The sequence below is a fragment of the Syngnathus floridae genome, chromosome 15, assembly GCF_059516105.1.
Source record: "Syngnathus floridae isolate MCC-2025c chromosome 15, RoL_Sflo_1.0, whole genome shotgun sequence".
NCBI classification, from domain to species: domain Eukaryota; kingdom Metazoa; phylum Chordata; class Actinopteri; order Syngnathiformes; family Syngnathidae; genus Syngnathus; species Syngnathus floridae.
Window position 1 is genome coordinate 7,866,282 of NC_142427.1, and position 21,874 is coordinate 7,888,155.

A 21,874-nucleotide genomic window follows, 5' to 3' on the forward strand; every position below is an offset into this window, starting at 1 on the left:
TTTCCATTTGGCCTTAGCCGAAAGATTTTGGGAGTGAAAGAAACTTAACGACACGCTGAGAATTTCTAAACTGAGCGTAATGTAATTTTAGCTTTGGTGAGAGAGACAAAGAAGGGAGAGGTCACGTGTGTTTCATGTCTGGTGTCATGTTGACGGGCTGATTTGTCTTTTTTTTTTTTTTTTAGATTTTTTCTTTTCCTCTGCTTTTGCGTTCAGCGTAGTCTGCTGCTTGCTCATCAAATGATCTGATGATGCCTCTATACGTAGTCATCATGGCAACAACTGTATTTTAGTATCAAGTAGCACCATTTAATTTTTTTTTCCCCCTTCACAATGAACTCCCATACCGGAAACACTCATTTAGGGAGTTAGTAAATGCTGTGAATATCATAAAAGTGTTTCATCAGTAGTCATCCGTACGTGTCTGTACAACTGTACGACGAGATGTGAGTCATAAGCCAGCTAGCCGGTCAGCCATCCAAAACCCTTTGCTCCCCACCCTGCTTTAGTCAAAACAGACACTTTGTCACCCATCCATCCTCAACAAAGGCAGGGAGGGGTCATTTTCACCCATTACTGTAAACCCTTATTCTGTTACCAACTTAATAGACATGAACGGGAAACCGATTTCATTACGATGAGGCGTCGCTACTGTGCATTTGTTTACAAACAGGATTTGCTTATGTCATTTCTCGCCGTTTGAGTTTCACGCACTGTTCATTCATAAATATTTGCTAGATTCCGCTTTTCTGTATGTTGCAGCCACAGTAACACACTGTCGCAATTTATAGTCCAACGTGAAATCCTTCCCTTTTTTATGATTGCCTCAAATCTATAGAATCAATGCAGTTTAGCCAGAATAGTATTATCAGAATAGTATAATTGCACTCCTCAAATATAATGGATTATGTTGTTGGTGTTAGGGTTAGGGTATCAGATTTAAAAAAAAGCATTAGATAAATGAAAACGTCTAGCAGTTGGTTTCAGTCTCGATGGACTGCACAGATGCGGGATTGTCTCGCATGTTAGATACTATGAAGAAAAACCCCCCAAATAAAAAATAGACTTTTTTTTTTTAAACGTTTTATACTTTTTATTAAGTTGTAGTTTGAGTCAGATTCATCAAAACACAGGTGTTTTTTTTTTTTTTTAATACAAGGGAAAACAATGTCACAAGAGGTTTCAATGGAAAAAAAAATAACTCGTATATAGGCTAATGCAGTTCTGTCGTCAAACGCTGTTGCCGTGGCGACGTGCTGTTTACCATGGAAAATTATGCTGATTTGGATAGTCTGAACATGTGAAAACATAGAATATAATCAAGACCAGCAAAAATATATTCGAGGGTTATTGTGCAATTGTCCTTTCTGGTGAACCAACTACTGCTCATCCGTCCATCTCCCAGGATGGAGAACCTGCTTTTGGGTTCCATTTTGTGATATGAAAAGAGGAATAAAAGATCATGGTTGCCGCCGGACTTCCTGGCAGTAGAGCCGGTACCCATGAGGATAGTATGTGTCTGAGCTTATGTATACAGAGCTGGCTGTGGAACACGGATGTGATAAACACTCCAGGCAGGGGGATCTCCATCCAGGAGTGGACTCTCAATGCTTTCGGGATGAGGTCATTGGGAAAAAGCCCACTTGAAATGATGCAGGAAGCCATGCAGATATTACGTTACTGCAATTGCACGTGACTCATCATTTTCCTGAAGTGAAGTATTTCCTCCTATTTTGCTGTATTCGCTCAGTAAACCTAAATGGTAATCATCTACCAGCATGGTGGAACTTTTCGGGGAGTTATCTACTGTGCCAAATCCCAGTGTCTTGTTGTTGGTGCTGTTTTGATAGGTGTGAACTGTGGCCTTGTGGAGTGTTGGGTAACAGTCTTGCCTAAGCTAGTTGTTGTGAAGGTGTCGTAACCAGTTGGACCCAGCCAAGATGTCATGTGAGCCCTTGTTCTCGATCATCCCCGGGTTGTGTGCGTGCGTGAGTGTGTTCGTGTGTGTGAGAATACCGTTTGAGGTGGCAGCCTTCAGAAGGTGTACTCAGGTAATCTCTGATTTATGGCCTGTTTATTTTATTTATTGATTTATTTATGTATTTATTTATTTATTACAAAATAAACACAGGATGCCGAAGCATCAAATACACATGCGCAAACAGCAGCAGGAAATGCTCATTTATGAGGGGGGGGGGGGGGTGGCGGGAGACAAGATAGTGTTCTCCAGTTAGTTAATCGGCAGCGAGCATCCGGGTTCCAGGAAGTTGCGACATTTGGGGGTTTCCCCCCAATAAGTCTTTGTTCTCGACTTGTTCCTTACTGTTGATCGACTAAGTTTGTCTCACTAATAAGCTATTTTTCTTGATGCTTAAATGCACCGTTACATACTACAGTTCTCAGTGTCAATTTAGTTGCAAACATAGATTTGTAAATAATATTTATCATGCGTAAAATGATCATTGTGGGGTTGTGTGTGTAAACATCAAGCTGTGTTTAAAAAATTCCTTTGTGCTTTTGTTTTAACAAATATGCATATTGATTGTTATGAAATCATGTGTAGTTAAGTAAGTCAATTTCTAGTTGCTGTTATGTGTTAACTAGAGAGGAGCGTGTGTGTGTGTGTGTGTGTCTGTGTGTGTGTGTGTGTGTGTGTGTGTGTGTGTGTGTGTGTGTGTGAGAGAGAGAGTGAGGGAGGAGTAATGTAAAGGAGTAATGCAATTTTTTAAAAATAAAATTCATATTTAATCATTAAAATAATGAAGGAAACCGTCAATCACCTATTCGTAGTTTTGACTGTGCCTGTACCTATCCATTTTATATTAATTGGCCTGTATAATGGATAATGCAGCACTAAACTAATATGAATCTTTTCAAGCTTTTCAAATGTTTGTTTGGGAAGATTTAAAAAAAAAAAAAAAATACCCACAGTAAAGAATGGAAATAGTATCAATTGGCTTTTTTTTTTTCTTCAGCTCAACCTGATGTTGGTTCAGCTATAAAATATGATCTGCCGTCATCCCAAACCCTAAAAAGCCATTTTCCATATTTTTCCACCATTCATTAAAATGCCAATGTCTTTTTTACAAAATTAAATATATTTTTACTAGTCTGTTCACACTTTGCATTTTCACTATTTAGTTCTTTACTATGCATTGAAAGCACAAGCTTGAACAAAGGAACACACCCTGCAGAGTTGAGAAGCTTTAATGGATTCTTGTGCAAATATTACATACACAATGCCTATACAATATATAAATAAATAAAATTTATATGTGATGGTACGTTTGCCACTGCCACACGCATTATTCATCAATTTTTTGGGATTTAGTCTTTTTGAAAGGCAAGAAAAAACAGCAAATTCAGCAAATTAGAAGAATCCATTTGCCACAATGCGCATTTTTGCAAAATGGAAGACGGAGATTCTACATGGACAAAAAAACCCAAATCAAAACATATTTAGTGAGCAAGTTTTTTTTTTTTTGCTTTTTAAATATTGTGACAGTTCCAATATTTTCTACCATTTAACATTTACAGTATATATGCTAAAATAGATTTTAAAATATTGAAAATAGATGACAAATGTGTACATATACCGTATAATCATAATACATATCATGACTCATATTTTGTAAATCACCATTAATATAGGATATTTTTTGTATGATATAGTTACAACAAATCTAAATTTTGCTTTACAAATTTCTTCCATTGATATTAATGTTACACAATCTTTTTTATAACTGCTCTAGTTAGCTTTGTGGCTGTATTGTCAGTCAGAGCTCGGGTTTTTGACGAAACCTGTTACTTTGATCAGTAGCTGCTGGAAATAGCTCATACCCAAATTCCATCTTATGACCACCACAAGAAGACCATTTCTTCTCTCATGTTCTCAATCTTGCTCAGCAATTCCAAACTTTTACAACACTTAAAGCTCAGCAGTAACAAACGATATTTATATCAAGTTATGCAAATAAAGAAACAAATTACACAAAGAGAAATTTTCCCAAGATCAGTCCTACTCACAGGTTAGCATTGAACATTGAATCCCATATTTTTATATCCACTAAAGTAGCTTCAAGTATATTCCCCATACAAAAACAAAAAAGGCTCCAAATCTTTTTTGGTGGTCCTGTGGCTCCTTGGGCATGATCAACTTCGAGACTGAGCATTTTTTGCGGCGTTAACTGACGAATATGGCCGAGCTCATGACTCAGTGTTGCTCATCGAGTCGGCGATGAGTCGCCCGCCGTTTCTGAAAAGCCTTTCTCCAGCTCTTTGTTCTCCGCCGTCCGCTTAGCTGTTGTATTTCACACTTGTTTTATAATCTTATTTGTGCTTGGCTAAATTTCAGTTTGGCTGATGTCATTTTTGGTTTTAGTTTGTGTGAAGATCCCAGGAATTTGTTGACCGAGGTTCACTTGCACTGTTGATTCCTTGTGTTCTTTTGTGAAATGTTAGAATTACTACCTGGTGTTTTTTTTTTTTTTTTTTTTTATTAAGAGTGCTCTATTTATAAAGTTGGGTTATATGATGTTTGTGCGTGTTGGAGGACGTGGGAAGGGACGGAAATGAGTTGCCTCCTTCAAGAGAAAGTTATCAGCTCGAAAGTCAACCGTTTGTGACGCCACTGCCCACGCAGATTTGCCGTATAGAATGTTTGATGCTTCTACTGCTGGCAGGGAAGGAACAAAAGATGGAAGCCGTGTAAGATGTTATATGTGGATAGCTTCAGAGCTTGTCTTAAGGATCTATTTGTTTATTGATTAGTCACTAACTGCATCTCAGGGATGGGCCGATGATTCGAGGGAATTCTCCGCAGCTTCTTACCGCGTTTTTTTCTCTTTTTTTTTTATGACAATGGTGAGGGAGTGTTTTGAGCCTGTACTTGATGGCTGAATGTTGTAAAGGGTTTCCTAATATGGGCCGTCTTACAAGAGCACCCTCCCCCCCGCGGGCCACCCCCCCAGGTTTCAGCCAGTGATGACACAGCTCGGTACGACTCACTTCCCCATTAATTGGCTGAAACCAGTTCTTACAGGAACCGCCTGTGATAAATGTGAGAGTTCTGAGAAGTCATTCATTTCTCCTCGCTGCAGCGGCAGAGGCGGCACTGCGAGGGAGTTGAACGGGTTCATCCGTGAGTGAGTGTGAGCGAGCGAGAGAGCGAGAGAGCGGGAGGAAGCTGAGCGAGGAGTGGGAGAATCTGGCCGACTACAGCTGTCGCAGGCGCCATCTGAAGACCAGACAACTTTCATTTTCCTTCTTTTTTTTTTGAATTTGTGATGTTGCTTTCTTTTCTATTGTACATGTGTGTGTCTTTGTGTCAGTGTGCGCGCGGCCATGCGATGGGGCTGCACTCGTTGCCCCCTCGTCTTCCTCCACATGGAAGCTGCCGAGACGGACGGCTAGGACAGCGTGCCTCCCCTTTGTGGCTGCCCTTGGGCCGGTGAGTAACAAAGATGTGACGTGATTTGTGCCCCCCCCCCCCATACCTCCCCCCCCCCCTCTCTCCCGCTTCCTCCCGAGTGTCGGTGGTTGCAGACTTGCTCCTATGCTGGGTGCGGCACTGCAGCGCGCCTTCCTTCAGGGGAGCGCTGGGAGGCCCCCGGAGGGCCAAGCCGCACCGGAGAGGGGATCCCAACTGTAAGTACAGGGGCCTCAGACCCTCCCCTTCCCTCCCTCCCCACCTCACCCCCAAAACCCCCCAGCTCACTGCCTCTATTCATTCACATGTGCGCACCGAGGAAGGAATGTTGCCCCCTCACTTTTGCCTCTTTCACGCACGCTCCCTCTCTCCACTTGTGTCTTTTTTGCTCCTTTCTTCTTCTTTTTCCTCCTCCTCCTCCTCCTTCTTTGCACATTGGCAGTTCTGTTCCTTTTCCAAATGAGTCTCATGGACACGTCGGAATGATAATCAGATGTTATCGATAGTGTTTATTAGTTGTCAGCTGGATCACAGCGGCTTGTTTAGACGCTGCACCGGGCGGGCTGAAGGGGAGCGTGAGGGGTGGGGTGGGGGGTTAGATGGAGAGGGGCCACTGTGGGGTCTGGCTCCCCTCAGTATTGAAGTGTACAACTGTAGCGTGCTGACTCATGCTCCATCTTACCAATTGGGAGCATGTGAGTGCGTGCGTGAGTGTGGTCACTCCCCTGTGTGTCTCACATGCGCAATTGCACTCTGTGCCCCGCCTGAACTCAGCACTGACTGTAGACTGGGGCGGGGGTAGCGAGCACAACCCCCCCCCACACACACACACACCCGCCCCCCCCCCCCCCCCCCCCCTTCCACTAGTGACAATCTATCAAAACCTCCCTGTCTGGAACAAAAAGAGCCAGTTGCAGCTCTAGCCCATGTCTTGTCCATCTCTATTTTTTTTTTCCCTTTTCACTCTGTTGTTGCGAGTGATTCATTGAGAACACGATTTTTTTTTTTTTTTTTCTGGGCTTACGTGGAATGGGAAGAAGGAAAGACTTTAAGTGGCATAAAGACAGATTAAGGAGTTTCAAGAACAATGTTCCTTTTTTCTTGTAACTCGAGCCCGACGCAGTTACAGGAGAGCGGCGAGGCAATTTTACTCGCGGGCGGGCGGGCTGGGGTCAGCAGGGGCGTTCGGAGGGAGGACGGTGGGGGTTGCGACGTGTTTTATTACCCCTGATCTTTATCTGTCCTGCACACGGAGCTAGATGGCTCGCCGGCTTACGGCAACAGGGGCCAACTCGTGGTCTTTCCGCCGAGGGCTGGATGGTGGCCGCGTTGCGTTGTCATCGGAGCCGAGGATCACCTCACCACGGAGGCTTTCCGACTTTCAAGTTCAAGTTGCGTCTGGACTTTGCCGCTCGTCCTCGTGAGTGCGTTCGAGCCGCTGTGTTGTTCCTAGAACTACTGGGAGTTGATTCATTCTTCAAATTCATTCTTTTCCACTTCTGTCATTTTCCGCTGAGCCCGAGTCGTTTCACGAGCTGCCGTGACGGCGTTATTGTTCGAGACGATGCCGCGCGCCTCTTCTGGCGCTCGTCTCGCCGCCTTCCGAGCCCAAATGATAAAACACGGCCCCGTGTCGCCCTTTTTTGTCTGCCCTTATTGTTGTGCCCGCGGGAAGGGAGCATGAGTCAGCTAGCAGTATTGATGTATCGTCGTTGCATGCGTGCCGCCTTTTATCTCTGGATTGTGCATGGAGCTACCGGTAAGTGTTTCTCTTGTAACCTTTGACCCCCCCCGCACGACGACTGTAACCTTGTGCTCGGCATTGATCGAAAATGTCTCTTTTGTGTGTGTCTATTTTTGTTTCTCATATGTGTCGGTGAAGGGTTCTATTTTCTTTTGTACCGCCGCCACGCTGCGCCGGATTGAGCGCAGCAGGCGCTCGAGCCGGCACAAGCGAGAAAGGCGAGGAGGAGGGAGGGAGGGGAGGAAAAAAAAAAAGCCTCAATCGAGCGCACAGTGAAAAGCGTCTGTGCCGTTACCTCAGCTGAACCCGCCAATGAACCCGTTGCACTGCCTTCGGTCGCAGCGCCAAGAGACGAATCACTCGAGTAGATTGGAAACAGAGCGGTACTGTTGGACGGGGTGAAGCCTGCGCCGGGATCCGGCTCGCCACCCGACGTTACCGCTCGCCACTGTCACGGTAAGTGGGATTATTCGGCTTTTGTTCTGTCGGGGGCGTCATCGGCGTGCGCTGGTCACTCTCCCGGCCTGTCACATAGCTTATCAGACTGGTGTTGGCTGTTAAGATTACAAGGCGACAACAGTCTGTAGGCTGTCTGACATTCCGGGCTCTTTCATCTGACCAGCATCCTGTTATGTCCTCCTCCTCCTCCTCCTCCTCCTCCTCGTCGTACTACTCCTCTCTTTGTCTCAGTTCCCATTTCAGGGTGGGTGCGCTACCGTGATACTTCCCTTTATCCCAACCGTCCGCATGCAAATGATGCTTTGATTGATTTCTCCAACTCGAATGCATTCATGTGCGCGAGCGCAGATGAACTCACGTCATTTGTGCGTTTGTGAGGAGACTGCGTACTCTTGAATTTCCAGAGAATCCAGACAGCGCACACACATGGTTGCAACACACGCTATTGTGACAGTATAGTACGCACGCACTCTTCCCTTTTACACTTCCCTGTCCTCAACTCTCTACTCTTGCTAAATCTTTTTTTTTTTTTTTACACTATCGGGACAACTTTTAAGGGCATTTTGGAGAAAGGCGAAAAAGTCAGTCAATCTCTGGTGATTTATTTTAAAGCAGACTTTTTCTGATCATAAAAGCATGTTGGATGGCTCAGACTGCTTTTCTTTTGTGATGAGCCTCCCTCGGCCTTTATAAATATGTCCACATTTGATCCGTTTTATATTCTGTAAAAGCATGTTGCACTACTGTCTGTACCTGAATTATTGCTGAAGGCTGTATTGTTTTTTTTTCTAATAAAGTATACTTTAAAAAAAAAAAAAAGTGTCATTTTGATTTTGCTTCAAGCGTTGACCACACAGAGCCAGACGGTGGGTGACCCTGAAGCCTCTCAAGAATCTCACATGTCAGCCAAGAGAGGACGAGGAGGATCCATCACCACTTAGATAGTCACATCTAATGTTTCACATTCAAGCGCTTATCACATTACTGATTTGCTCTCTCCATGCTGACATCATCTCCATTTTGGATTGCAAGCAAAATCTTGTTTATAGCACTTATGCTTCCTTCAAATATGTTAGTAGCACACCACTTGACTTTGAGACCCCATAAAAAGTAGTAAAAAATAAATGCTTTACAATATATTAGATTAAAATATATTTTAACTCATTTTTTTTCGGTTTATTTGAATAAAAATATACAGTATTTTTGTGTGCAACATACGTCTAGTCCAACAAACAGAGAGCAAAACTTAACATGGTTCACTTATCAGTAGCGTACATTTACGGTATACTAATTTGAACTTGATTTGAATTGTTGGCACACTGACCCACTCTCCCCATGTGCTCTTGGAGTCTCGCAGTCCGAGACATGCTAAAATACTTTCGTGACCTCAGAACAAGTCACGTTTTAGCCTTCTCTTCATTTGCTTTTCTGTGAATTAACTGTTAACGTGCAGGGCACTTTTTAATATTCCTCAATGAAAGGTTCTTTCTCTTATCTATAAGTAATACCGAAGTTGTTTTTGTACTATTTGTAAACTACCAAAATATGTTGAAGCAGTCTGACTTGCTGTTTTTTTATAACTTTGTCTGTTCCTCATTAACATATGCAAATGTAAATATTTAACTGCTGACAATGACACACCTCGCCTGAAGGTTTCCTGCTTTTGCATAAAAGTCAATATTGGATTTCTAAATGATGGTGTTAACATTTGTTCTTGAGTTCCCTTCTTGAGGGAAAATACAGATTATATGTGTGTGTGTGTGTGTGTGTGTGTATATATATATATATAAATAAATATATATTTATATATATATATATTTCTTTATTCACATATTTTTGGTTGACGATTTGTTAATAATTCCAATAATAATTCCAAATGTAAATTGTAATGACATTCAAAATATTTCACACAGAGCTTGTTTTGAATATCACTCGTGCGTGTAACATGACAGTTTATTTTTTAACTTTCAAATAAAGTTTAATTCGTTTTTTCCCCCCTTTTTTGCAGTGATTCTCAGCATGGGTGTGTGTGAGTAAACCGTGCGTGGTGACGGAAATTTCTAATTGGTAAGACTTCTTTACTACCACGAACGTATCTTTGTTCATCTGTCAGCAATGTAGTAAACGGAAATGTTTTCCCACAATATGATAGCAGAATGTACATAATTATACCTTGTCATGAGTATCCACTTTTCATGACATATATATTTGGTGGCGTGTTGAGAGATTTTTTCTATGATTTTTTTCATCATGTTAAATATGTGCCGTGACTCAACAAGGGTTGGGAAACATCGGTTTGTTGCGTCTTGTTTGTCACTCACGTACTCTTGATACCTTAATATGAATGTTTAAACATCCTGCACCCTTGTTAGGTTACGATGACTCACAAATGTTGATTATATCGTTAGCTAAACACAAAAGGTGCGTCTCCGCTCGATAACCAATTGGCAAGAAGGCCCAAGTGAAGCCTGACGTTGCTTCTTCATTTCTCCTTCGTTCTTTTGTTGTTCCAGGAGTATTGCCAAGGAACCTGCGTCACTCAGGTGTGTCCTGAACACACGGGACGTAAAAACCAGTGAGATTAGGGAACAATGAGGCAACAGAGTGGGCGTACAAAACCAACTATGTACCTGACACACACACACACACCTTGAGTTTGACCTATTTTATAAGAGCGCTACCCTCCAATCTAAGCTCGCTTAAAACTCAAGCAGGAATAAACCTTTTAGAATAAATGCTTCATGGCATGATGTCATTGCACAAATATGCTTCAGCCATATGCGTCATAGCTTTACTGATGCAAGGAATGTCAATAGCATCAAGAATTTATATAGATCCCTTGAATGAGTAATTACAATGTCGGTTTGGTGCGTGAGAATCACCTCCCTTGTAAACCTGTCGACTCTTAAATTCACCTTCCGACTTGCTGGCAGATTTTGATTATGGCTCAATCATATAAAACGAGTCATTAACTAGAAAAAAAAAGGCTGTACTCTCACACACGCTGAGGGCTAAAAAAGCAATGACGAGAAGCCAAGGTTTGAGATTTCAACTCGAGTGTTTTGGATTGAGCCACTGCTGAGATGTCCTGCTGACTCATGGGCAGAAATGATTACATTTATTCGATACATGTCAAGGGATTTTTACATATATGGACCAGGTCCAGGATTGAGCCTCTTAAAGAGGACTAAAAACAATCACATCTGAGCAAGAACACGTTTTCATAAAGAAACCTTTAAGTCATTGTTGGGTGGCCATCTGCCTCGGATGGTTGAGTTCAGAACATTACACATGATGGTAGTCCTCTGATAGTGATAAGTAGTACATTTTATTTACAAAACACTTTTCACAGAGATAGCTTGGAAACTGCTTCGCATATTGTAGTCGACATATTGTGCATTAAATCACAACATTTGAAATTTTACAGGTAACGCAAGAAAAACACAAATAAAAATAAGTCTGAATAATTATAAATCCAAACAATTGAGTCTGACTGGAATGACTCCCGAAACAAATGTCTTTGGTAATTTAATAATAAAATAATAATTGTAAGTTTTAAACCTAGACATGTGCTTGAATTAAATTGAAGGAAAATTACATTTTTATTTATTTTGATGGCATTGAGTAGGACATTCATTTCATGACATTTGTGTGTAATTTGTTTTTGTCAGATGTGGATCAACGAGGTTTGAACAATTTATTTTCTAAATAGGAAATAACCATTATAACATCTTCGTCCAAGGATTGTGAAGTAAGAAGGCAGCGATTGACAGTGATTCAAAAGTATGTATGGATTTTATATTCATAAATGCTTATTTATATCTTATCTTGAATCTGTGAATAATTATTTTTGGTGGGGGTGTATGTATATGACAAGCAATAACAGTTTTGTTGTAGCTTGAGTTATTAATAAAGTCTTAAAAATGTGTGGGGGGTTATTGCACTGTACAATAATTATAAAAATGTTTGGAAATATCTTTCACGTTTAAAGGGTTTTTGCTGCCATCTACTGGTCATAATTGTGTAATGGGTTTTTCCCAGGCAAATTCAAATTGGCTTTGTTGTAATCCCAAATTTAGACAGCAGAGGACGCTAAATCGACATGTTTGAAGAATACAACAAACAAATACAAGGTAACTTTTTCAAATGCATTTTATTGGGATAGTTCTTGGAGTGAAACGGACAAGAGCAGAGGCTTTATTTCATTAGGTAAAATATATTAGGTCCTTCTCCCAGACGTCATTTTACCCACAATGCAAAGGACATGCATGCAATAATTACAAACTAGGCAAAGCCTTGTTTGTAATCAATCAGTCTAGTTTTGTGAAAAGGTCCCTTTTAGGACACTTGTCTATTACAAGTCCAAATTGTAAGCCATTGTTCGAAGACAATATATAGAAAAACTTAAGTTGGTTGGAGGGGGAGCCCTTGGGGAAACACCAACTACTACAACTTGTTGGATAAAACTTTGAGACCAGTCAAATGAAGCCAGTTTTTTCCATGAAGTGAGCTACCATAACATGACAAATTATTTTCTTGTAAAGAAGAGTGCCAACACTTGGAAGGACAAGAGCCTGGAGTCTTATTCGAATAGGAAAAGCAAAGGTACGTTGCTTTTAATTTACATTCTACTTTGACCATTACTTTAATGTTATAAAACTTGATTCATTAAATCGTTTGTTTCCAGATGAACTTGTCTTGTAATACGTCAATGAAGGATTCGCCTTAGCACACAGCGTGCAAACGTGACGTCACAGTAGAAGGGTCTAATAGGTTCTTTGGTGTTTTTACTCGGAAGCTATCTCGTCTTGGTAAAAATATTCAAAAAAACTTGTAAAATCTTTTGAACTTAGCTGTACCCGTTTTAGGGTATGAACTAGAAAAATAGAAATTTTAGAATTCATATGTCCATTGTGCCTGATACAGGCTGCTGTTGGGTTTAGTAGAACCTCATCCAATGGCATTGCAGTGTGCAATTTGCTAGCAGTCTCAAATTAACTTTAAACCTTAAAGACCAAAGAGTCTACAGCAGTCACTGCCGGTCAGAGGTACATGTACTTTTTCTTACCTCACAACTGACATGAATGCTGGATAAAAAAATTCTTTTTTTTTTTTTTACATAATCTCTTGAAACCTGACTTCCTGCAAATTGTTGAAAAATATTTTCTTGTATTTACAATAGAAGAATAATTTGGGAGAAGGGCAACATGCAGGTGTATGACAAAAAATACAGTACAATGCAAAAACAAGTGAAATGGGGGGGGGGGGGGGGGGTATACTTCAGGATATGAACAAACTACAGAATAACTTTGAATTTAATGACAATGGGTGGCTTCATAAAATTACCTGACCAGTGTTGCACACATTTGACAATCAAACGTAGTCACATTCATCACGCTCCCAAACGTGTGTGATCAGTAAATCTGCAGGTGAGGGGATGTGGCTCCATCCCTCCACTTGTACACCTTTTCTGTGATCACTGTTCGGCAGAGGGGGCAGCTTTTCTCCCGGTTGAACCACAGAGCGATGCACTCGTCACAGAATATGTGCTGCGTAGTCAAAGACAGCGATACAATTTATTTTGATCTTGCACGTGCTTCTGAATCAACTGAATCATGTTTGTCTTATCTGGTGAGGCTCGTACCTATCTTTGTATAACTTAAGGATAGCAATGACGAATGTTTTACCTGGCAGATGAGAGCCTGAGGGTCTCTGTACTCTCCCTGACAAATGGGACACACGTCTCCAGCCTCCACGCACTGACTCCTCGTGGCCGCAGTCCCTGTATGCTGAAAAGAATAACACTCCATTCAGTACAAGCAGCTCTTGGGGCGAGAGGAGGAACAATATTTAATTGGGGTCCATCAACTCGCTCAACTGACCTCGCTCTTAAGAAAGACCCTCACGCTTTTCAGTAAAGACATCCACTGCCCGTACAATCCCAAAAGCTGCAAGAGAAAGAACGAATAATGAGAAGATGACATCTTGTTTGATTTTGCTCAATCTCGTACCTTCAGTATGAGGTAGAGCAGAGCCAGCAAAATGCCGACAGTGAGCGCCGGGGCGCCGTCGGCTTCCTGGTAGGTGACCAGGTAGCGGAACCAGAGCGGCACGGGCGCCACAGCCTGGTGGACCTGAGCCAGCTCCTCGCTTAACAGCAGCCAGCGTCCCTGCGCATGAAATAATGATTGGACCAATCCCAGCTGACTTTGGCCAAGAGCTCATCAGCCCAAAGAAGAGAATCAGTTGCTCTCACCTGTGCTCTGTAGTTGAGCAGCGAAGGAGGCGGCAACAAGACAAGGCACTTGATCCCCATAAAGAGGAATTTGATGACAAAGTTGGTGATGCCAACTGCCCAAAGGACCTCCCAGAATCCCAGAGGCTCAATAGTTGGACTGAGGAACACGAGGCTGAGGATCGAAAAACGGCAATGATTAAAATATGCACAACAGTTGTTGCTCATCTGCTGCTCCTACAGACATTACCAGTTGTAAAGCGTCTGAGGGAGGAAGGTGTAGTAAAGCAGGAGGGTGGAGGAGACCAGGAGCAGGAGCAGCCATACACAATGTAGCTTTGCATGGCGGCCCTGAGGACAAAACATTTGTGACCATCATTTCCAAGCAAGCATGATTCTACTCGCTCCTTTTGGAATGAACGAGCTCTTACCTGAAGAAACACTTGGGCTTGGATGCTTTTATTCACATAGAGAAAAGTTGTGAAGAGGCCAACACCAACCGCGAGCCCTTGTGAAAGAAAAGTCGATACGTAAACCAGTTGAATATGAACTGCATGATTTAATCTGCAAACTAATCGGTGATGGAAATGTTTTAATTCCATGATTAATTGGTCAGGCCCTAATTATGCTTCACTGTAATGCATTAATTTACACTTGATTCCCAAGGAAACTTCCCAATTTGGATTATACCCATGGAAATGTAATTGAATTTTAAAACCGCTTTGCAACCCTATTCAGCCAAAATTGGTCTTGTCCACTCGGACCTGCAGCGTAAAACCTGTGAGTCTGTTTACACTCACCTAACGCATGCTGGATGACCAGTTTGGCGCTCAAAATGACGAGAAAAGGAAGACTCTTTTGGAGCCAGCGAAACAAGCAGCGGAGCTCCGAAAGAGAGCTACTGGGCTCTCCAGAGTCCGGGTCTCCAGGGTCTGTCTGGTCGGCATCGGAAGCGGGGCGTCGCTGCCCGCGAGTAGGCCCGTGAGAATGGGAGTGGCCGTGAGGGTTGACTCTGGACCTCCTAGCCGAGGCGGAATCGCTCGATGTGCCGCCGCTCATGGATACGTGCACCTCACCGGTGTCGGAGCCCGCAGCACCAGGAAGCGTGGTCCTGCTGGGAAGCTCTGCTTGCAGAGTAAGGGACAAACCATTTCTCACGTGAGTGCCCTCCTGGCTGGAAATAGGCTGCATGACAGTTGAAGACTCCCTCACTTTCACAGCTCTTCTGGGCACAAAAGAAAAACTTTTCTCAACTTCTTCAACTCTCCATCTGAGTAAACAACTTCCCCTTCCCAGTATGCTACTCTTTAGAACAGATTGCTCACTTGCATGGAAGAGCTCCTAAAAGTGGGTTGATTTCAGCAAGAGAAGAGGAGGGTGTGTGATAAGTATACTCAAAATTCTAACCATTTGGGTACTTTTGATACAACTATGTAACAACCATGTTATTAAGGCACCTGGGGGAGCACACGTATAATAATGGCCTCTTTCTATTATTATAACTGTTATAATTATTATAGAATATGTTGAGATTTATTGTACGTTTAGTAGCCATGTTGTCACACATAATCTAGCTACTTCAAACGGAGATGTTGTATTTCAGGAATCAAAACGACAAACACAAGCCATGAAGATGAATTATGACTATTTGTGTATTTCTTTATACCTGGGGAGTTTGACAGCTGATGACAGACAAATGTTAGCATTAGCTCGCAGATGTTTTGTGATAGGCCAATTGAGCAGCGACGAGTATGTCCACTCACCTGTCATTCTGCAACCGAAGTTTCATTGTAACCCTTTAGTCGCCATTTAACGACAACGCCGAAACGCCAAGCGAAACATCAGCAAAAGGAAAAATACTTAAGCTGTTGACTTTCCAGCTCTGCCATAAACCCGGATATGACGTCACAGCATTTTTCCTCCGTAGTTTCTTTTGTGTTACATTACTGCCATCTAGCGGTCTGTTTGTAGACACGCATGTTTTGTAATTTCAAATGTGGCAGTTTTGGCAAAAGATAATGATTTCATGGTTTCTAAAGGTTTTTTGTTTGAACAAAGTTGTTTTTGTTGATGGGAAAAAACAAAGCAATAATGGTTGCTAAAGTAAAAGGATGTTTTCTCATTTTACCAGAAGAGCTCAAAGAGTAGCTGAAGAGGTTCAACAGGGTTTTTGCAAAGTATTACAAATATGTATATTAAATAGTAGTATAATAGCATAGTAGAATAATAGTCTATATTTAATATGTTGGAAATTCTTCTGTATTTTTATCCTGCCTAATATTACCTTTGAACGATATGTAATCCCTCTGATCCCCAGGAAGCGCTCTGAAGATGTACAAAATCAAATCAAATTTTAAAACGTGTTGGACAGGATTTATATTATCCACCAGGTGGCGCTTTATGATAACATCTGAAAGCCATCTCACCAAATGACAAATGAAAATGACTTGACATGAGAGGGGGAAAAAAGCCATCTGCTCACTTGTTGTCCATGTGATCAATGTTTGCAGGATAGAGTGAGATTGTTTTATTTGCTATGGCGTTTCCTTTCTCCTCACTATCCCATCACTGCTCATATCTTGTTCCTTTGTTCATCTCTAAGCTCATGACCTGAAACATTGATTTACCGTCACAATGTCAAATGCTTCTGGGAGTGAATTCAATGGTTTGGGTAATGGCATCCAATAGCGACAGATCTTAGTGATTTAGAGCTCCTTAATGTTCTATTCTCTGAAACTCTCCTCTAAATAAAACCACCTGCTTACCGGGAACGCGGCAGTGTTAACAAGGCCTCAAAATGAATTCATGATCACAATGTTTTCTGTTTCTACACCACAAGCCAGTGCTGGAGCACCATTCCTAATAAATCCCAAGCTGGATGGAAGTGGGAGAGAGCAAGCGAGAGCTCCCTGGTGACAGGGAGCATGATGTAAACGCCAGGAATGTTGGAATTGGATCCACTCGTACATTGACGTTCCCCTAAGACCTCGCTGTATGGATGCAGAGGCAGATTTTGGCAAAAACAGAAGATTACCTGCCCCATTTTAAGGACATTTAGCTCTGTCTGAGAAAACTGAGAGGAGAGGAAATGCCTTGCAGATGTGCACAGCAATGTAGTCATGTCAGCCAAGGACTTTTTGTTGCTGCGGGATTAGCTGACATTTGTTTGTGTGTGTCTTTTTTATGTGCACGCTTCTAGAGAACTATCAAGGTGATTAAAAGGGTGCTGGTGTCCTAAATAGCAAAGGTTTTGTGCGATTAAATGGATGACACATGTCGGTGTGCGGGGCGAGGAGAACCATGAATGGATTCCTCTCTGCTGGTCTCCCCTTTCAATTGATTGCTTTAATTTAGCCTATAATGATTGGAATGCCCCCTGCCTGCAATTAGCACGCGTGTGTGTGTGTGTGTGTACGGGTGGTCCGTGTTTAATTACAGTAGCACACGAATATTGTGAGGCCCAGCGGGGCTCTGCAGAAATGGGAGCATCCACAACTGTGCTTGGCATCTGACTCCACGTTCCTGTGTGTTTCCGTGCCAGGACTTAACCTAATACCTTCCTGTCCAGACTTCAGGGCTGCTCTGCAGTGTTTTCACCTTAACACTCTGGATTTCACGGTTTGACCTTGCGTGATGAGCTCTTAAGCGAGCTCTGCGGTTTGGAAGGTAGAAAGAATGTGCAGTACATTTGAAATAAAGATAGTAGAAAGGAAAGATTTGGTTAAAAAGTGGGTCACAACATTGCAGGTGACAAATAATAATTTAGCATGAGTATTTTCAGTGTTAATTTGCAAGTTTGGAAAATTCCATTTAATTAACCGGCTCATTTGTTTGTTGGCGATCATTCATCATCGTTTAGAAGGTTGAAATCGGAGTTGCTTTGTCATTAGTGTAGTCCACATTGGATTTGTAGTTGTTTGTCCTTCAGGAAAGAATTCAGCTGTATTTAATTCATATTTAAAATGTTGGTGTTAGTAAAATGATTTTTTTAACTTTTTTTTTTTTTTATTGAATTGGATGATCAAAAATATTTCAGTTTTGGATGTTTTTGTTTCTCAGATTCAGTCATATAAAAGTGGAATCACCTGAGAGATGAGAAAACTTTCCTCCAAAAGTATTGGAACACTAATGATTTTATATGTATAGTAGAGATCAAAAACCTCGGCGAAAATGAAAATTAACCATGTCAGCTTTTATTTCAGCAAGCTAGAACGTCTTACCATTTTTTCCCCTCATGCGGCCAAAAGTTTTAGAACATCTGAATAACAAGTGTTTTGTCACTTGGAGTGCCCTATTTGATTGCGTTCATTCAAGAATCCATATTCTCCATCCAAACACATTACCCCGGTTGCCCTTATCTGTTTTTGTGTTTGGTTTAAGTCCCATCGTGCTTGCTCATCAGCAGAGCAGCCTGGGCGTCTCCTCTTAGAGGGCGAGAGCAGCAGCAGCAGCAGCATCAGCAGCAGCTCCCTCGGGGCACGGTGGCGGTGGTGATGCTTGATGCTGCTGCTCTCAGTCTGTGGAGAATGCAAATGAGTCTGAGCTCTGTCTGATATACACTTTCTGGATCTACCCAATGTGTGTGTGCCTCATACTCTCTCCCTCACTGTCCTATCTATCCCAAGGTCCCGATGGGTGCACGCCATCCTCTACCTTTGCTTTAAATCATGATAACAAGGTGCATTTAACACCCAAGCTGTCAAGCCACCACAGCATGAAAGCGGTTTTATTGCACGATTGGCATGCAGATGACTTTGGAGGGGACATACATGTTCCTAATATGAATGGAAATGAGCGTTAACATCATAATACATTTTTTATAAACACTTTTCATGCAATTTCAAGGAGTTACTCTTTTAGCCCTTGATGAAATTTCTATGGAAAACAAGTGAACCTCAAATATCTGCAGCAAGTCAATAAAAGTTGCATTAATAATTAAATATGTTGTTAAAAAAAAAAAAGCTTCTGTCCCAGTGGACCTCAACTTGATTATCTTCAGTGCTAATTTGTAAAGCAGGATTCTTAATGATGCCGTGTGTTTGATCACTCTAAAGCTCCTCCACTAGGAGGACGGACGGATACACTTTGCCCCCCCACCCCTAGTCATTAAGCAGATAATCTTGTGTTGATTGCCAAAAGCTAATTACAATAACCATGGCGGGAGTTCAATGCAGCAGAGAAGCTGCACAGCTGCACAGGTACATTGGAGGGCTTTTAACACGCATACCCCGCTGCTCCCTTTTCACACATCTTGTTTTTGTATATTGCCCATAAACGGTGCACAATGAAAACAAGAAACACTTCATTTTCTGCACATCGTCAATTTGTGAACTGGGACGACACTTCATTTGTCGTCGCGTGAGGAAACAGAATAAAACATTGCGGTAACATCAACTATTTACGATCTCTCGTGTAAAAACAGTATTATGACAAGTCTCGGTATTTACGGTAAGTAAAAGCTTCAAAATGGAGGAGGGCCTGACACCATTTTGTTAGATGATATCATTGTTAAATTCTTTCACTCAATTTAAATGGATAATAAAAGCCTAGTTGGAAAAAAAAGGTTGATAACCTTGTAAAGAGCAAACACCCTTTATGCTTCACGTGAAACATAAAATATGTCTGTGCCCTTGCTCCTCCAGTCTGTTCTCACAAAAATGTTAATATGATAAATGACCTCCGGCTTCACCTGCAAGCGAACAAAAAGGGGAGACAGATAACTACAAGGCGGAAGGAAGATGGTGACCCCTTGGATAAAAACGGGTTCGAAACAAACATATTACTGAATGCATTCAAACAGTCTGTAGGGATCTTCATTTTATTTTTTTCCCGGTACCTAAAAACTGTATCCACATCTGTTTCTTGCCCCCTGGAGCATCTGCAATATTGGACATCTGCTGACAACCATTCATCTTCTCTCTCTAAATCCTCACTAGGCAGCTGGAGACATATGAAAACATGACATAATCTTACATATCTGTCCTCTAATTTAGACGAGTATAGTTGTAGTCCATCAGAAAGTGCCAAGCAACTGCAAAGTTGTCAAAAATAATGGCGAAAATTGCCATGGACACTGCCAAAGGAGCACTTTTATCACAATTGGTCTGAAGTAAAAAGAATTCAACCGACGTGATGCGTTTGCGGAAAAAGAATCACAATTCTCAATGAAGACGACTCCACACATTCACTTAGCGCTTACTGTATATCACTAAACACACATTTTAAGTCCTCATTTATGCAATCACTGATCTTAATTTGCATATATTACCATAGATCATGGCGCAAGGTCATTGCATGCAGATACTCTTCTCCACATTGGAGGATAAGATTGCTCTTATACATTTACAAGCTCCGATTGTATCTAGTATGTGTATTTCCTCCTATAAGATCCTTTCAGCCACTCAAGTATGCATAAACATTATAGTCACGTAATTGCATGGGTGCCCTTGTAAATATGCCTCTGTTAGCATAAGAGTCCTTATTGCTAAATAAAGATATAAGTATGTAGAATAGCAAAGAGGTTGGATGAAATAAAAATCTTTGGTAACCCTAATGGTTGTTAGAGGAACTACACGTGGGATGCCTCAAGTTTCCAGTCGGAATGCATAATTAAAACTTTTTGAATCAAACGTTTAGGTATTACAAAATATATTAATAAGAATATGAATTTTAATGAAGAAATCTTAATTGTAAAAGAACATTTTAAACATTAAATGACATTCATGCACATGTATGTATGTAAATTTCTGAGTGCAATTGTACATGCATTTTATTTGCCAGGCCATCCGGCAATGAGTCACGCACGCTCTTTTGGTTCACCGCCCGCATTCCACACCTCCAGCATTTGGATGTGATGATTCTCCAAGATGGCAGCAGGTCCGAGCCTACTGTTTGGCTTTGCATAGAAAGCTGAGGATAATTCACCTCTCCTTGCTGCTCTGTGTCTTACTGAAGCTTTTTTTTTTTTTTTATATCACTGAAAATGTTGTCTGGGTTTGTGAGCGTGTGAGTAGGAGGCAGGGCCGCCTGAAGCAAGGAGTGGATCACTCTGCGTCTTTTAAAGCAGGCCCGGTGAAGCAAGGGAGGAACATAATCTGATTTAAAGCATGTCAAGGATTCTGAATAATTTCCTCATTACCCCCACCCTCTTGTCATTTTCAGAGCATATTTAATTTAACAAGAAGCGAGAGAGGAAATGTGCGCTTGAGCAGGGTTTTTTTTTTTTTCCTTCTTCTTCTGCCTGTCACATCTTCGTCGAAGACCGTCTCCTGTCTTCCCCGCTAAAAGAGGGACGAGTGACTCTCTTGCTTTTCGCTCTCTCCGACCGACCCCCTGAGAGCTACAGCTGTCACCGTGTCACTTTTCCTATCCATAATTGAGGAGTGCACACTGCACAAAGCCCATGAAACCATGTCAACCACTTCCAGTTGCTCCTGTTAAATAATCAGGCAGAACCAACAGTGCCGGGGGGAAATCTGCATGTGTTGTTTATATGGCTGGGTTGGCTTGTGCAATCATTCAGCCTTCCCGCTGTCTCCTTCCTCTGCATGCTCAATCGAAAGCACCTAGTGTCTTCGCCGATGGCCCAGTTGCAGGAATTGAAAATGGACTTAGGGTAGTCGTGCAACATCAGCTCGGTAGTCAAAGAGGAAACAATTATTAGGTAGCACTGTCTGAAAGTAATATTTGTCTGATTTCTCTTGTCCTTCATAAAATGATTTATCTTTTGCGTTTAGTCAAAATAAGACTTTGGAAAACGGTGACCATCAATCTTTCTTGCGTGATATTGCTTACCGTATTTTCTGGACTATAAGGCACACCTAAAAACCTAACATTTTCTCAAAAGCCGACAGTGCGCCTTGTAGTCCGGTGCGCCTTATATATGGACCAAATTCCTAAATTTAAACTGGCCCGAAGAATTGTCATGAAATCAATCATAAGTGGCCCGCTGAAGATTATGAATCATGAATCAAAACGACTATGGATCATTATTTTGTGATTATAAAGT

The 21,874-nt window shown here is 41.8% G+C and overlaps 1 protein-coding gene and 1 long non-coding RNA gene across 10 annotated transcripts in view; one reads left to right on the top strand and one right to left on the bottom strand.

The window, feature by feature from the left end:
* The window catches only part of LOC148386274 (uncharacterized), a 38,029-nt gene extending 20,924 nt beyond the window's left edge, over positions 1–17,105 (top strand). For 2 of the 7 annotated variants that reach the window (XR_015862983.1, XR_015862984.1), the window contains exons 5-7: positions 5,100–5,646; positions 9,640–9,698; positions 10,145–11,568. This is a non-coding gene — a long non-coding RNA (uncharacterized LOC148386274). Of the gene's footprint in view, positions 1–5,099; positions 5,647–9,639; positions 9,699–10,144; positions 11,571–11,672; positions 12,237–16,705 lie in introns of those variants that run through there. The other 5 variants (XR_015862988.1, XR_015862987.1, XR_015862985.1 and 2 more) reach the window with 5 other exon arrangements.
* rnft1 (ring finger protein, transmembrane 1) lies at positions 11,766–15,796 on the bottom strand. Of its 3 annotated transcripts, none has more exons than XM_088398109.1 (9): positions 15,630–15,796; positions 14,667–15,088; positions 14,298–14,374; positions 14,117–14,217; positions 13,888–14,041; positions 13,643–13,801; positions 13,514–13,579; positions 13,319–13,420; positions 11,766–13,180 (listed from the first exon to the last, which is right to left on the bottom strand). In XM_088398109.1, exons 1-9 carry the CDS (start codon positions 15,653–15,655, stop codon positions 13,046–13,048), a joined length of 1,242 nt encoding a protein of 413 aa, XP_088254235.1. In that variant the 5' UTR covers positions 15,656–15,796; the 3' UTR covers positions 11,766–13,045. The 3 variants fall into 3 exon arrangements, with proteins under 3 accessions (XP_088254235.1, XP_088254234.1, XP_088254237.1); XM_088398108.1 differs by having other exon boundaries at positions 14,667–15,091; positions 15,630–15,794; XM_088398111.1 differs by having other exon boundaries at positions 14,667–14,990; positions 15,630–15,783.
* Positions 17,106–21,874: the final 4,769 nt, after the last annotated feature.

What these genes read in the sequence shown, in the direction of transcription:
- rnft1 (XM_088398108.1), bottom strand. Translation starts at nt 15,655, where the DNA reads ATGAAACTTCGGTTGCAGAATGACAG. An exon ending in GGTCATCCAGCATGCGTTAG is followed by an intron (nt 14,375 to 14,666) that starts GTGAGTGTAAAC and finishes TTCTTTCACAAG; the next exon opens with GGCTCGCGGTTGGTGTTGGC. An exon ending in CTCAGGCTCTCATCTGCCAG is followed by an intron (nt 13,181 to 13,318) that starts GTAAAACATTCG and finishes TTGACTACGCAG; the next exon opens with CACATATTCTGTGACGAGTG.